The 15,106-nt window shown below is 46.9% G+C and overlaps 1 protein-coding gene across 9 annotated transcripts in view; it reads right to left on the reverse strand.

Annotated features, from left to right (window-relative positions):
* Positions 1–15,106, reverse strand: part of IQSEC2 (IQ motif and Sec7 domain ArfGEF 2) — an 88,607-nt gene that overhangs the window by 36,079 nt on the left and 37,422 nt on the right. For 3 of the 9 annotated variants that reach the window (XM_054471685.2, XM_063660680.1, XM_054471686.1), the window contains exons 1-2: positions 12,615–12,764; positions 10,637–10,732 (exon numbers count right to left, since the gene is read on the reverse strand). The exons of 2 other annotated variants lie outside the window; for them this stretch is intronic. In XM_054471685.2, the coding sequence (XP_054327660.1) occupies positions 10,637–10,732; positions 12,615–12,640 (122 nt within the window). In that variant the 5' untranslated portion in view covers positions 12,641–12,764. Of the gene's footprint in view, positions 1–10,636; positions 10,852–12,614; positions 12,765–15,106 lie in introns of those variants that run through there. 4 more of the 9 variants (XM_054471682.2, XM_054471683.2, XM_063660682.1 and 1 more) reach the window with 3 other exon arrangements.

Genomic DNA, 15,106 nt, shown 5'->3' on the forward strand with positions numbered 1-15,106 from the left:
GCATAGTAACTATTATTATAACGGCCATTATAGTGGTATCCATGTTCCCTACTCACTGATGCCCAGCCTTCATCAAGCTAGCTTGTTCATTATTCCATCAGCATGCCCGGCCTTTTCACATCTCTATGTGTGTGCTGATTCTGTTTCTTCCACTTAGAATACTCTTCCCTCTGCACAGATCTTTGCCTATTACCATCCTTTCTGAATTTCCTGACCCAGCTCAAGTGCCACTTCCTAAGGAAGTCCTAGCCAGAAGTATTCTCTGCTTCCTTCCAGCTCCAGCATCCATTCCCTTGGCCAGGGCTCTCCATTTGTTGCTTTGAACTTTCCTGAAGCATTTCTTTCACCAATCCCTCAATACCCTTGTATCCCCACCACTATCACTGCTTTGCTCCTCTGTAAGAAAGAGGGGGCCCCTCTAGCATTTAAGGCCAGTCTCTCCACCTGGACTCTGGAGCCCATCCCCATTACCTCCTCCTCAACAATCATCCCCTCTCCCTCCTGCGTTTTCAACCTCTCCCCCTCTGTTGCCTCCTTCCTATCAACATTTATAGAAGCTCAAGTCTCTCCCATCTGGGAATAAAAACCCTCTATCTGCCCCCACATCCCCCTCTGTCCCTCTCTCCTCTTTACAGCTAAGCTTCTTCTTAAGAAACCCGTCTACACTGGCCATCTCTGCTTCACTTCGGTACCTCCCACAAGCTCTTCGACCCACTGCAATCTGCCTCATGCGCCCACCACTCCATGGAAACTGTTCTGAGGAAGGTCGCCCAGGCCCTCCTGATGGTTAAAGCCAATAAGACTCTCTTCCACCCTCAGCTTACTCCCCCCAGGCTGTAACATTTGACACTCTTAACAAGGCCCTCCTCTGCATGGCCCTTTCCTTCCTCTGCTTCTGTGAGCCCACCCCCACTGCTTTTCCTCCTACTGCTCTGATCCCGCCCCCATTTCTTCCTGGGCTCCTTCCCTACGCGTTGGTTTCCCCTTCCCAATTCTGCTCTGGTCCTCTTCTCTTTCACTCCACACTTTTTCAGTGATCTCATTCCATTTCATAACTTCAGCTGTGGATCCCTCTCCTGGGTCCCGGACCCGTCGAGCCCAATGCTTGCTGGACAGCTCTACCAGGATGGCCCTTTGGGCCTTCAGCTCTCATAGGGACTTCTGACTCAGCATCTCACCATTGTCCTTAAGGCACCACCATTCATCCAGTCACCTGAGCCCAAAACATACCTTGGAGTCACCCTAGATTCTTCCTGCCCCCTTAGCAAGTCAGTCACCAATTATTGTGGACTGTACCTCCTAAATAGCTCTAAAAGATAGACTGTGATGTTGCCCCTACCGTCTCATCTTCTACTCCTCTCGCTCCTTCTTCAGCCTTTTCCCCATCACACTGGTCTCCCTGCTGCTCCCCAAACAGACCAAACACACTCTTGCCTCGGGGCCTTTACACCTGCGGTTCCTTCTATCTGGAACATCTTCCCTGAGAGGTACACGGCTCACTCTCTTACCTCCTTCAAGCCTCTGCTCAAATACTGCCTCATCAGAGACGCCCTCCCTCTCAAAAGGCACCTCAATATTCTCTACCTTATCACCCCAGCTTTATTTTTCTTCATAGCACCTATCGACATCAGATACACTCTAGACATTTAGTTGTTTATTTATTTATCTGTCTCACTCACTGTAAGATCCATCAGGACAGGCATCTGTTCTGTTCAGTGCTAAACCCCTAGTGCCCAACATGGTGCCTGGCATTCGATAAATATTCAGTGAATGAATGAATCCAGTGCCAGGCATGAACACTCGAACTTACTGCGAACTCCAGCCTCTGTCATCTCCACCTCCTCCTCTCTCCCCGGTTACCTCTTCAGTCTCTGACTCCAGTCCTCTCTTCCTCCCGATCACCTCTCAAATCCATCTCCTCGGCTCTATGCCCACGACCTTGGCTTCTCTCTCCCTTGGATTACTGCATAGCCTCTTCCCTCATCTCCCTTCTAAAATGCTAATTTGATCATGTCACTTTTCATCTTTTCCTATTCAAGAACTGTTCATGGCTCTCCAACTGCCTACCAAAAAAAATAAAATAAAATAAAAAGCCTATACTCTTCAGACAGCTGCTTGAGGTAAGCCTGACCTCTGCACCCTCCAATGTCTGATTTCACCTCGCTCACCTCCAGGCCTTTGCGGACACTGTCAGCACCTCCTCCCCCATCTCTAACTCTCAGAATCCTCATGGACCTTGAATGACTGGCTTAAACACAGCTTTCTTCAGGAAACTTGACCTAACTCACAAAGCAAAAGTAATTCCTCTGCAAAATCCGCAGGGAAATGAGTATTGCCAGTGTCATTTGGGATCTCTAAATGAGTATTGCCAGTGTCATTTGGGATCTCTGAGAACCAGGGGTAGGATGAAAGTTAGTAAGTATGTCTGAGACTAAGGACTCTGGATGCTGGGTGAGCATTAATAGAGGTTCCCTTTTCCCCTTGCACTATCACCCTGGCATGGGCTCATGTCCCTCTGGCCCTCTGCTAACTTTGACTCATCCTCGCCTCTTCCCTTTCCCTCACCTTATACATCCACAACAGTTTATATCATCTGACACTTCTATTGAGTCTATCTCATTAATAACTCTCAAAGGATTTGGATTCTATAATTTGAAATTAAAATGCTTCTCAGCAAATGGTGCTCATTGGAGTCGTGCAACACAGTAGCCCTGCTCAAATCCATTTCTTCTCTGCCAATACCCCAGTTTAGGCCTTCCAGCTGGTCTCCCTGCATACAACCCATTTTTCATACTGACTGCTAATGTGATGTTTCTAAAACACAAATTTTGCCAAATTACTCTCCTATTTAGAATCCATTCAACTGACACTTTGTCACCAACAATATTGGTTCTCAACCTTTTTGGGGGGAATGCAAACCCCTTTACCAATTTAATGAAAGCCATGGACCATCTCTTCCACCAAAAAATGCACATACGTATACGCATGCAACATTTTGCATTCAATTTCCGGAGGTTCGTGGGGTTCCTGAAGCCCATCTGAGACCCATGCACCCCAGGTTAGGAACTTCTGACCCTTCCCAATAACATCCCGTTTCTTTTCCACATGCTATATGCTATTCCTTCTGCCTGGAATGCTCTTCCACACTTCACCCTTCTGCCCCTGGCTCTTACTTAACCTTTAAGACCCAGCTCTTAGGCTGAATTGACCTGTACCAGCCCCAGACAGGGCCAAATTCCTTCCTCTGGGCTTCCATACCCTTCAGTGTTCTCCTCTGTCAGAGCCCTTCTCAGTCTCCCTGACTGACTGGGAACTCATGGAGGGCAAGAACTGTTACCCAACAGAGACCCTGGTCACAGCAGTACTCCAAAAGTATCTACTGAAATCAACACTAATAATAGCTACTCTTTCCTGAGTACCCATTATGTGCCAGCCACTCAAATTCTGAATGCATTCATCTGAATGAGCTCAGCTCATTCAGTAAATGAACCCCATGATGTTGGTGGTATTGAGTCCTGTTTAACAGATAAGGAACTAGGCTCAGAAACGTGAAGTGAGTTGGTCAAGGTCAGCCAGCTAGTGAGTGACAAAGTTGGGATTGAGATTGCCATGAATGCCATGGCAAGTAGTGGTCCACCATGCCTCACTGCTCTGGACTGTGAGATTAGGAGATGGTATCAGTAGAAGAGGACCAAGAACTAGGGCCAGAACTCCCTACTTGGAATCCCTTTCCCAGGAACGCCTACTCTTATTTTCCCTCCTGCATCACCTTTATATAAGCCAAGACCAGGCACCTGGTTCTGTCTTCTTATGATGCAACCCATGTACCCTGTACTCCTCTCAGCCTTCTCATCCCAAAGCCCTGCTATGGTCAGGCCCATTCTTTGCTCCAGAACCATTTCCAGATACACACAGCTTTGAGATCGAATCCAATTCAATGCTACACAGTTGGCTATGAGGAAAACAAGACACAGGTAGTCCCTCCTCTTCTAGAGCTGACAGTCACCCAGGAGCCTTACATGCATTATCTCCAATCCTAAAGACAGCCCTAAGAGGTAAGTTGGCATTAGCCCCATCACATAGATGAGGAAACAGAGGCTCAGAGGATAAATGACTTGCCCAGAGTCACCGAGTTGGTAAGTGGCAGAACTCGGACTTGAATAAAGGTACTGACTCCACTATTTTTCCCCTATGACGTCATCCTGCTTGGAAGGGCCAAAGAGTGAACAAGACCATTTCTGGTGGAGGAAGGGGATGAAGGAAAGCTAGTACTCTTCCAAGACTCAGTACAAACGTCCCCTCCAGTAGGAAGCTTTCCCAGATGGGGTTAATTGCCCTTCATCTGGCAGCCTTCTGGGCCTACTTCTGTCCCATCCCAAATCACACTATGGTGTCATTGTCTATGTGCCTTTCTCCCTTCTAGACTTCAGCTCCATGACAGCAGGATCAGATACAATTCATTCCAATATTCCACCAAAGGTCAGCACAAGGCCTAATCTAAAGCAGGCAAGACAGAATCCTTGCTGAATGAATGAGGTGGTATCTGAGCTAATTATTAAAAGGATCTAAACAAAATCTGAACAGCTGGATACAGGGAGAAGGTATAAAGGAGGAGGGAAATGAATTAATAAAAGCAAGGAAATGGGACCAAGGAAAAAGGCCAGTAATTTTGAAATTATGACAGGGTGTTCATAACATGTTTTCATTGTTGTTATGGGGGTTTTCTTTTCCTTACAAAAATGGGATCATACTATAAACTCTGTTCTGCAACTTGCTTTCTCCATGTAACAGTAAGTCTTGTAGATCTTGCTGTGCGAGTATATAGAGAGCTACCTTTTTCTTTGGATCTGCTACAGAGTAATCCATAATATGGGTATATCATGGACTAAGATCTATTCCCTACTGATGGACATTTAGGTTGTTTTAACTTTTCAGTATCGCAAGCAATGCTGCACTGAACATCTCTGCATATGTCTCCAAGTATTCTTGAAGGTTAGATTCTTAAAAGTTGAACTGCTAGGTCAAAGGAATGCACATTTTGTTTAAAGTGCACATAAAAGTTATTTCCGTTACTTTTTTTGCATGTTTGCAGTCTGGCTACAAAGAAAGATTATTCCTACTCACATAATCTTGTCTTTCTTTTGAGAAGCATATATCATGCACCTTTTAGTTAACAGTTGGTTGAGAATGATATCCCACAAGGGCAGGTGATAAAGAGTTGCACAGTCTGGCTTATGTTTGCAGTTTGGATTGTGGTATTTCAGAAAAGGCCTCTGGCTGGCCAAGTTGGGGTCCTTCTGGAAGCAAGACCTTGGAGAAATCTAGCTCCAGGATATGGTTCTCAGCATGGAAGAATACAGACATTTAGGATTCTGGTGGTAACTGACAAACTAGCCCCATAAAAAATTTTACCAATTTGCACAAGATATCTGAGAGGTTCTGTTTCTCCAGAACCCTTCCAATATTTTTAATTTGGGAACCTAAAAATGGCACTTCATTGCTTTAGTTACATTTCTTTTTTTTTTTTTTTTTTTTTTTTTGAGACGGAGTCTCGCTCTGTTGCCCAGGCTGGAATGCAGTGGCGCAATCTCGGCTCACTGCAAGTTCCGCCTCCCGGGTTCACGCCATTCTCTTGCCTCAGCCTCCTGAGTAGCTGGGACTACACGCGCCCGCCACCACGCCCGGCTAATTTTTTGTATTTTTACTAGAGACGGAGTTTCATCGTGTTAGCCAGGATGGTCTCGATTTCCTGATCTCGTGATCCGCCTGCCTCGGCCTCCCAAAGTGCTGGGATTACAGGCGTGAGCCACCGCACCCGCCCTGCTTTAGCTGCATTTCTTTAACTATTAGTAAGCTTGGGCATATTTTCTCCTTTATTAGCTAATTGTCCGTTTCTTCCCTGAATTGCCATATCATGTTATCTCTCCATTTTGAATGGGTTTTGTATCTTTTTCTTACTAGTTTCCAGAAGGTGATATAGATATAGGCGGAGATATTAACCTTTTGCCTGATAGCTGTGTAGTAAATACTTTATCGTAGCCTGTTTATGTTTTAATTTTGTGTATAGTATCTTTCTCCACACTGAAGTTTTAAATTTTAATGTAGCCAAAATTATTACTCTTTATGTTATAGCTTATGGGTTTTTAAGTCATGCTCAGGAAGGCTTTCTCCACCCTAATATTATTAAAATATTCCAGATTCTTTTCTGGTACTTTTTTGGCTTTTTTTTTTCTTCTTTTGACAGAGTCTCCCTCTGTTGCCTAGGCTGGAGGGCTGGAGTGCAGTGGCGAGATCTCGGCTCACTGCAACCTCCACCTCCCGGGTTTAAGCGATTCTCCTGTCTCATCCTGCCGAATTGGGATTACAGGCATATGCCATCAGGCCTGACTAATTTTTGTATTTTTGGTGTTTTGCCATGTTTCCCAGTCTGCTCTTGAACTCCTGAGCTCAAGCAATCCACCCGCCTCAGCCTCCCAAAGTGCTGGGGTTACAGGCATGTAACCCCATGAGCCACTGCACCTGGCCTGTATTTGTTTTCATATGGGACAGGGATTTCACTTAAATTTTTTTTCCCAAATGGGTAACCAATAGTCCCATCTCATTTATTGACTCCCCACTGATTTGAGATGTCTTTTGTCATAAATTAAATTCCCATATGAACATGAGTTTGTGTCTAAACTCTCTATTTTGTTTCATGTCTGTAGTCCTCTATTTCTGTGATGATAGAACATTTGAAATTATTGCAGCTTTATGGTAAGTTTATATCTAACAGAACAACAAGTTGCCCTCATTCTTTTTTTTTTTTTTTTTTTTTGAGACTGAGATCTTGGCTCACTGCAAACTCTGCCTCCCAGGTTCACACCATTCTCCCGCCTCAGCCTCCTGAGTAGCTGGGACTACAGGCGCCCGCCACCATGCCCGGCCAATTTTTTTTTTTTTTTTTGTATTTTTAGTAGAGACGGGGTTTCACCGTGTTAGCCAGGATAGTCTCAATCTCCTGACCTCGTGATCAGCCCACCTCGGCCTCCCAAAGTGCTGGGATTACAGGCGTGAGCCACCACGCCCGGCTACCTGCATTCTTTTTCAAAATTTTCTTAGTGATTCATGAACATTTACTCTTCCAAATGAACTTTAAACTCCAATCACTCAAATCCCAAAGAAAATATCATTGAAATTTTAATAAGGAATGCAATGAATGTTTTGGCCAAATTGGGAACAAAATGTCATTTTTACCACAGTGACTCTTTTCATCCAGGAACAAGATATAACTTTGTTTTACTCAAGTCTTCTTACAGCCGTTGATTAAATTTTATAGTTTTCTATAGAGAAGTATTTCACATTTCTTGTAAATTCATAGTGATTTTATAGAATTATTTTTTCTATTGTGAATGGGATCTTTTCTACTATGTGTTCTAATTAGTTATTGCTGGTACTCAGAGAAGTTAATGGTTTGCGTGTATATTTATTTGTGTCTACTCACTGCACTGACTTTTCTTCTTAGTTCTACTAATTTTTCATTTTATTCTCTTCGATTATCTAAGTAGACAATCATACCATCCTCAAATAATGCTAATTCTAACTCTGTCTTTCTAACATTTATACCATGTATTTCTTTTGTTAATCCCACTGGTTAAAACGTCCAGAAAAATATTGGTCAATAACAGTGATAGCAGCCATCCTTATTTTGTTCCTGAAATCAATGGAAATGTATCTAGGGCCTCACTGTTACATTTGATGATTCTCTTTGGTTTCTGATAAAAATTCTTTACCAAGTTAAGGAAGTTTCCATGATTCCTAGCTTACTATATTAGTCATGTATTACTGTGTAACAAACTACCCCAATATAGCAGAATAGATGTATAATTTAATCAGATCACTTTTCAGCATTTATGAAGATGATTATATGATATTTTCTCTTTAATATCTTAATACAATAAATTACAATAACATTTCCTAATGTTGAACAATCCCTGCACTCTTGGGGCAAACTTTCATTTGTCACAATATATTCTTCTTTTAATACACTGATGGATTCCAGTTGATAATCTTTTATTGAAAATAGTTGTTGCTCTATTAATATGTGGCATTAGGCTATAGTTGTTTTTTTTTGTTTGTTTGTTTAAACCTGTCTAGTTATACTAGCCTTATGGGATGAACTGGGAAGCTATCTATCTTTTCCTACTATCTGATCTTTCAAGATTTGCTAGAATTTCCATCATACCAGAACTTCCAGAATACCAACTGGACCTGGTACCATTTCTGGGGAAAAAACTTTGACCGTCTTTTCTTTTTTTTTTTTTTTTTGAGATGGAGTCTCACACCGTTGCCCTGGCTGGAGTGCAGGGGCGCAATCTCAGCTCACTGCAACCTCCGCCTCCCAGGTTCCAGTGATTCTCCTGCCTCAGCCTCCCAAGTAGCTGGGATTACAGGCGCCTGCCACCACGCCTGGCTAATTACTCGTTATTTTTTATTTTTAGTAGAGACGGAGTTTCACTATGTTGGCCAGGCTGGTCTCAAATGCCTGACCTCGTGATCCATCCGCCTCGGCCTCCCAAAGTGGTGGGATTATAGGCGTGAGCTACCATGCCCGGCCACTTTGACCATCTTTTAAGTTTCTTCCATACTTTTCCATTTTATCCAGGTTTCCTGTCCCACCTTAAGTCACTTTGGTAATTTACATTTTCCTAGAAAACCACCCAATTCATCTATATCTTCACATTTACTGGTAAAAAAAAAGTATATACAATGTTTATTTTATTTTATTTTGAGACGGAGTCTCGCTCTGTTACCCAGGCTGGAGTGCAGTGGTGTGATCTCGGCTCACTGCAACCTCTGCCTCCCAGGTTCAAGTGATTCTCCTGCTTCAGCCTCCCTAGTAGCTGGGATTACAGGCACAAACCACCACGCCCGGCTAATTTCTGTATTTTTAGTAGAGACGGGGTTTTGCCATGTTGGCCAGGCAGGCCTCGAACTCCTGACCTCAGGTGATCCACCCACCTTGGCCTCCCAAAGTCCTGGGATTACAGGCATGAGCCACTGCGTCCAACCAATATTTTCTTTTTTTCTTTTCTTTTTTTTTTTTTTTTGAGACGGAGTCTCACTCTGTCGCCCAGGCTGGAGTGCAGTGGTGCAATCTCGGCTCACTGCAAGCTCTGCCTCCCAGGTTCACGCCCTTCTCCTGCCTCAGCCTTTCGAGTAGCTGGGACTACAGGCACCCGCCACCATGCCCGGCTAATTTTTTGTATTTTTAGTAGAGACAGGGTTTCACTGTGTTAGCCAGGATGGTCTCGATCTCCTGACCTCGTGATCTGCCTGCCTCAGCCTCCCAAAGTGCTGGGATTACAGGCGTGAGCCACTGCACCTGGCCCCAATATTTTCTTATAATAACTTTTTTTCATCTCCTTAGAATCTATGGTTAAATCCCCTTCCTTATTTCTTAATGTATTTATTTAGCCTTTTTCTTAGTCATATCTGCCAAAGAATGTCTACCAAACTAGGTAGAGCTGGTCTTTCCAAAAGTCATATTTACTTACTTATTAATACTTTATCAAATCTTTTGTTTTCCATTTCATTAATTTCTGGTTTTATTTGTAGTAATTATTCTGCTTTGTTTTGGTTGTTTTTTTCTAGCTTCTTGAGTGGAATAATTAGTCCATTTAATTTAAACCATCTTGTTCTTTAATAAAAGCAATTAAGATTATAAATTTTCCTCTGGGAATCCCTGTGCCCATATTTTATAGGTTTTAATTTGTAGTATTCTCACTGACATTTATTCTAAATAGTCCATAAATTCCACTCTTATTTCCTCTTTAACACAAGTATTTTTAAACTTTCAAATGGGGAGGAGGGCCTAGCCTTTTTGCTGTTGCTGTTAATATTTCCTTTTATTGAGTTGTAATTAGAAAACATAAAATAGGTTTTCTAATTAACTTGGAAATAATGTTCTCCAGCCGAGTGTGGTGGCTCACGCCTGTAATCCCAACACTTTGGGAGGCCAAGGCGGGCGGATCACGAGGTCAGGAGTTCGAGACCAGTCTGGCCAACATGGTGAAACCCCGTTTCTACTAAAAGAAAAATACAAAAATTAGCCAGGTGTGGTGGCGCATGCCTGTTATCCCAGCTACTAGGGAGGCTGAAGCAGGAGAATTGCTTGAACCCAGGAGGCAGAGGCTACAGTGAGCTGAGATCGCACCACAGCACTCTAGTCTGGGTGACAGAGCAAGACTCTGTCTCAGAAAAAAAAAAAAAAAAAAGAAAGAAAGAAAGAAATAACATTCTCCAAAGATATGGGCAGATTGTTCCCTCTGCCTAACTACCCTTCCTCAGTCTATCCAACTGGCAAACTCCTATTCATTCTTTAAAAAAGCTGGAATATCACATAGTCTAGGACCAACCACTCAGGCCTTTTGGGGCAGGTCTCTAGAGAAGGATTGTTTTAAGGAAGGACAAATTACAGATAGATCCCAAATGTCCTCTTTGGTCTGCTGACCTGATCTTCCAGGCACTCTCCTCATACACTCGGACACCCATTCCACAGGCACAGCGGGGGCTCAGGGAGGTGGGAGGGGCTGGCAATGACACCGTATATTTGTCTAGAAGGAGGAGGAATTGGGGGAGGGATGGGTCTAGCTCTTACCTGCTCTCTGCCAGCCTGCCTGAGGGGGTAAGCTTCATGGAGTCAAGGACCTGAGTAGGACAGCAATACTGGTGTAGAGTATGAGACGCTGTGGACCTGAGAGACAGCAAGAGACAGAGAGAGAGACAGAGAGAGAGACAGGGAGGGAGGGAAGTGGCAGGGTGGGCGATGGGGGCAAGAAGGTGAGAGTGAGTGCGGGAGGGGAAAAGGGAAGGCTGGGAGGAATGGAGGATGGGAAATGGAAGAGAAGGGGTGGGAGGCAGGGAGGGAGGAAAGGAAGGAAGACAAGAAGGGAGAAAGGAAAAGAGGAAGGGAGAGAGGGAGGAAGATGGAGAGAGAGGAAGGAAGGAAGGAAGAAAGGAAGGAAGGAAGGAGGGAAGGAGGGAGGAAGGAAGGAAGGAGGGAGAGAGGGAGGGAGGGAGGGAGGAAGGAAGGAAGGAAGGAAGAAAAAAAGAAAAAAACCACAAAGTCAAGAAAGAGAGGACGGCACTCGAACCACATACAGAACACAACGACAACAGGGGGCAGTAGAGACGAAAGAGCCGGGCTGGACCTCCTGTGTTCCAGGTGACTCCGTGGGGACCTCAGCCACAGAGACGCTGGGACACCACAGCAAGGAAGGGGGAAGGGAGCCCTCCTCACACCAGACGCCACAGGGGTAGGGAGGACGGGAGGGGAAGGGGGGATGAAAGAGAAGGGGGAAAGATGCATGGGGGCTCCCCTGAGAGAAGACCCCTCACAGGAAGGGAGGAAGGGATGGAGGAAGGAGAAGCTCTGGGCCCAAAGAAGGGGGAGAACCCAGGTGGGTGGGTAGGGGGAACACTGAAGGAAGAGAGGAGAGAGACAGAGAGAAACCGAAAGAGACAGAAAAGGAGAAAGACAGAGAAAGGGCGAGACAGAGAAAGGGCGAGACAGAAGACACAGAGAGAAGCCAGAGAGAGGCAGAGAGTGCCAGAGCAGAGGAGGGTGAGGGCGGAGGAGGCTGACAAGGTCTCAGTGGTCTTGGTGACAGGATGGGACTCAGGGCTGAGTGGGTGAGGCAGAGGATGGGGTGGTTCCAGGTAGGAGTCTTTTGCTTTGAAGGCCAGTGCTTTACCCCCCACCCCAAGGCAGGGCCCACACTCCACCCCTGATGCTGCACCCCCACCACCCCTAGTGCAGGGTCCAAAGACCCCTCCACCTCCTGCCTCCTGCAATTAAAGTCCGGAGAATGGCCAAGGGGAGGAGGAGGCACAGCAGGGCAGGGAGGCTGAGGGCCTGGTCCCTGCCCTACCCAGTGCAGCGCAGATGCCAGAGGTATGCCAGTCAGCCGGAGCCAGAGCAAGCTGGGAGTGGAGCCGACCCCTCCAGGTCAGCCAGCCCCTGTCCCCCACAAGCCCACAGAGGCAGACTGTGGTCAGGGCCTGGCCATTCAAAACCCCATGTAAAAGCCAGGAGACGTGGCTGCGGGCCAGGCCAGCTGCGAATTTGAGGATGTCCAAATCTCAGAACCTTACAGGGAATCTTTGAATCTGAGACTCTTCTTATCGAAGGCTCTGGATTAATCATCATCAGGGCGACTGCTTCTCAGGTGCCAGTCTCCAGCCCAAGTCCTTGACTCATTATCTCTTTTGAATCTGAGACTCAGAGACCCTTAGGCTGCTGGAATGTTGGTGTTAGAATCTCAGAGGCCGCGAGCCTGGAGCCCTGCAGTGCCTCTCACACAAGGCTAGTAGAGCAGGGTAGGAGCCAAGCTCACCCCTCACAGGCCACAGGCTGTGCTGCTCAGGGTTCCAGGGTCCTTCCAGAGCTGGGTACCTGGATGTCCATGGGATCTCCCACTTGAACTGGCTCCCTCCCCCAGGCCAAAGGCCTCTCAGAGTCCAAGAAGGGAGCCAGGAACCAGGAAGCCAGGAGGCTGCTGAATCAGCAGCCCAGGGACTGGGTCCAGGCCTGGGCAGGAAGGGAGGGGGCCAGGCTGCGGGGCCCAGGTTCCTACCTGCTGCTCCTCCCGGGGGGCTCCATGGGTCTGGACCTGTCCCAAGGGCAGGCCCCCTGGCCTAGCCGGTGTCTCCACCGTGTCACCACCCCCTCCTCCCCAGCCCTTCCCTAGAAGGAGGAACCAAGAAGGCGGGGCCAGGCTAGCTGGGCTGCGGGCCAGATTGCAACTGGAAACTTTGCTCCTTCCCCTACTCCTCCAGGAGGGCTGGGAACTCCTCCGAGGAGGAAGCGAGGAGGAAGCGGCCTAGAGAGCTCACAGTCCCTCCCCTGGGCCAGACCCCAGGCTGGGCTCCCTCAGCGCACCTCTGCTAGAATCTCCCCACGCACCCCATCAAGTTTGTATCGCTGGCTCTATTCTCCTGAACAGAAAATTGAGATGGACAGAGGTGAAGTAATACTGCTAGTAAGTGGCAGAACCCCAAGATCAAGACCCGGTTTGGCTATTCCCAAACCTGGAATCTGCCCCTTCAGCCATATTGCTACCTTGTGAGTACAGAAACCTTTCCACAGAAGCTTTTCACAAATACCCTTATTTTCAGCACAGTTAAAGAGACTATGTTTAGGAGTTGTTCTGGGACTCTGCATATTAAGTACAATTCAAATCACCCATTTTGGGGCATCAAGATGGGGCCCTGGCCAACATTCTTTCCCACTGCAATAAGCTCTCACTCTTCTGTGTTGTTTTCTAGACTGGCTGAGAGAAATGCTTCCTGAAGAGAAGAGGGAAAATCAAAAGAAATGCCAAGAGGCTGTTCTTCCAAGTAAGCTGCCCAGCCTGACTTTATGGATGGGCAAATTGAGGCCTGGAGAGAAGGGTCTTACTAAAGTTCATGCAGCAGGTCAGAGTAGACTCCAGGTGCCCTGGCTCCCTGCCTGACTATTACAGCAACATCTCTGTCCTCCACATGGGTGGGACTGGAGAAAGGAGAGAGTTTTTTGGCTTTGAAGGATGTAGGGCTCCTGAGAATACCACAGGTCCAGCTCGAAGTGCTCCTGTCCTTTCACGGTCCCAGAGCCCAGGCCCCTGGCTGTTCTGAGCAGAAGGCAGCCCTGGGAGGGGCCAGGGGGCCAGTGATCTAGAAGAAATAGAAGCTGACAGGCAACAGGCCAGCCTTCCTGCCTCCCTGCTGGGGCAGCTGGTTCCTCTCAAGAAAGCCAAAGCTACTGAGAGAGAGAGGCCCTCCGGAACACCACAAGGTTGGCATCTGTGGGTCCTTGGTGACCTTCTCTCCCTCTGCCTACCCCTCAAAGCCCTGGTCCTCAAGGCTCTGGCCTTAGCACCTGCCTTTTTTTTTTTTTTTTTTTTTTTAACTCTCCTTGAGGAACTCTCCTAGCTCCGGCAGCAGCTTCATCTTGTGCCCATTTGTAGTTATTGCCCTAAGAGCTGAACCCTCTTGACCTGGCAGGAGCCGAGAGACATTAAGTGTAGTGCTGGGCCGGGTGCAGTGGCTCATGCCTGTAATCCCAGCACTTTGGGAGGCCGGGGGCAGTGGAGTGGGGGGGGGGGATGATGAATCACCTGAGCTCAGGAGTTTGATACCAGCCTGGGCAACATGGCAAAACCCTGTCTTTACTAAAAATACAAAAATTAGCCAGGTGTGGCGGTGCACACCTGTAGTCCCAGCTACTTGGGAGGCTGAGGTGGGAGGATCACTTGATCCCCAGAGGCGGAGGTTGCAGTGAGCTGAGATCATGCCGCTGCACTCCAGCCTCAGTGACGGAGCAAGACCCTGTACAAAAAAAAAAGAAAGAAAGTGTAGTGGTAGCTTTAAGGGATGATGCTGTGTGACTTTGGGTAAGCCCCTTTCCCTCTCTGGTGAGACAAAGAACCTACACTTTGGTGCCTGGTAAAGCTGGGTACAAGTCCTCACCCTATCACTTTTTAGCTGGGTAAGCCCTCTGAAGCTCAGTTTGCTCATCTATGGAAGAGGAGTGGCAATTCCTACCTCACAGTTCTTGTAGGGATTTGGTAGGTAGACAAAGTGTGCACATGGTAAAGAGTCTCAGCCTGAACCTGACAGAGTCTGTCCCTTCTCCCAGAGAGGCAGAGGAGACCCATGGGAAGCCTGTTTGTTTCAGGGATAGTGAGGAAGATTTCTAAGAAAATATCCCTGAACCTGGGACCACTTTTGGAATTCAGTCACAGCTGAGCATGCTGAACAGACTCAGATGATGACCCACCAGGGGCTGAAGGGAGGAAGGAATGAAGGGTGAGGAGCCTGACCCAGCCACGGGACACTGGCAGGGCCTTCATGCGTTTATTCGACAGATACTGTGGCCCAGGCACTGTCCCCGGTGCTGGATACAGCAGTGACTAAAGGTAGACAATGTCCTGCTCTCACGGAGCTTATATCCAAGTGAGAAGAGACAGACATTCACCAACTAATGCAATTCAACTGAGCAAAAAGTAGAGATGGCAGGAGGAGAGGATTCCAGGCAGAGGAAACAACCTGGACAAAGGACCTGAGGTGGTATTTCCAGCAAGCACGA

This window comes from Pongo pygmaeus, chromosome X (genome assembly GCF_028885625.2).
Source record: "Pongo pygmaeus isolate AG05252 chromosome X, NHGRI_mPonPyg2-v2.0_pri, whole genome shotgun sequence".
Classification (NCBI taxonomy): domain Eukaryota; kingdom Metazoa; phylum Chordata; class Mammalia; order Primates; family Hominidae; genus Pongo; species Pongo pygmaeus.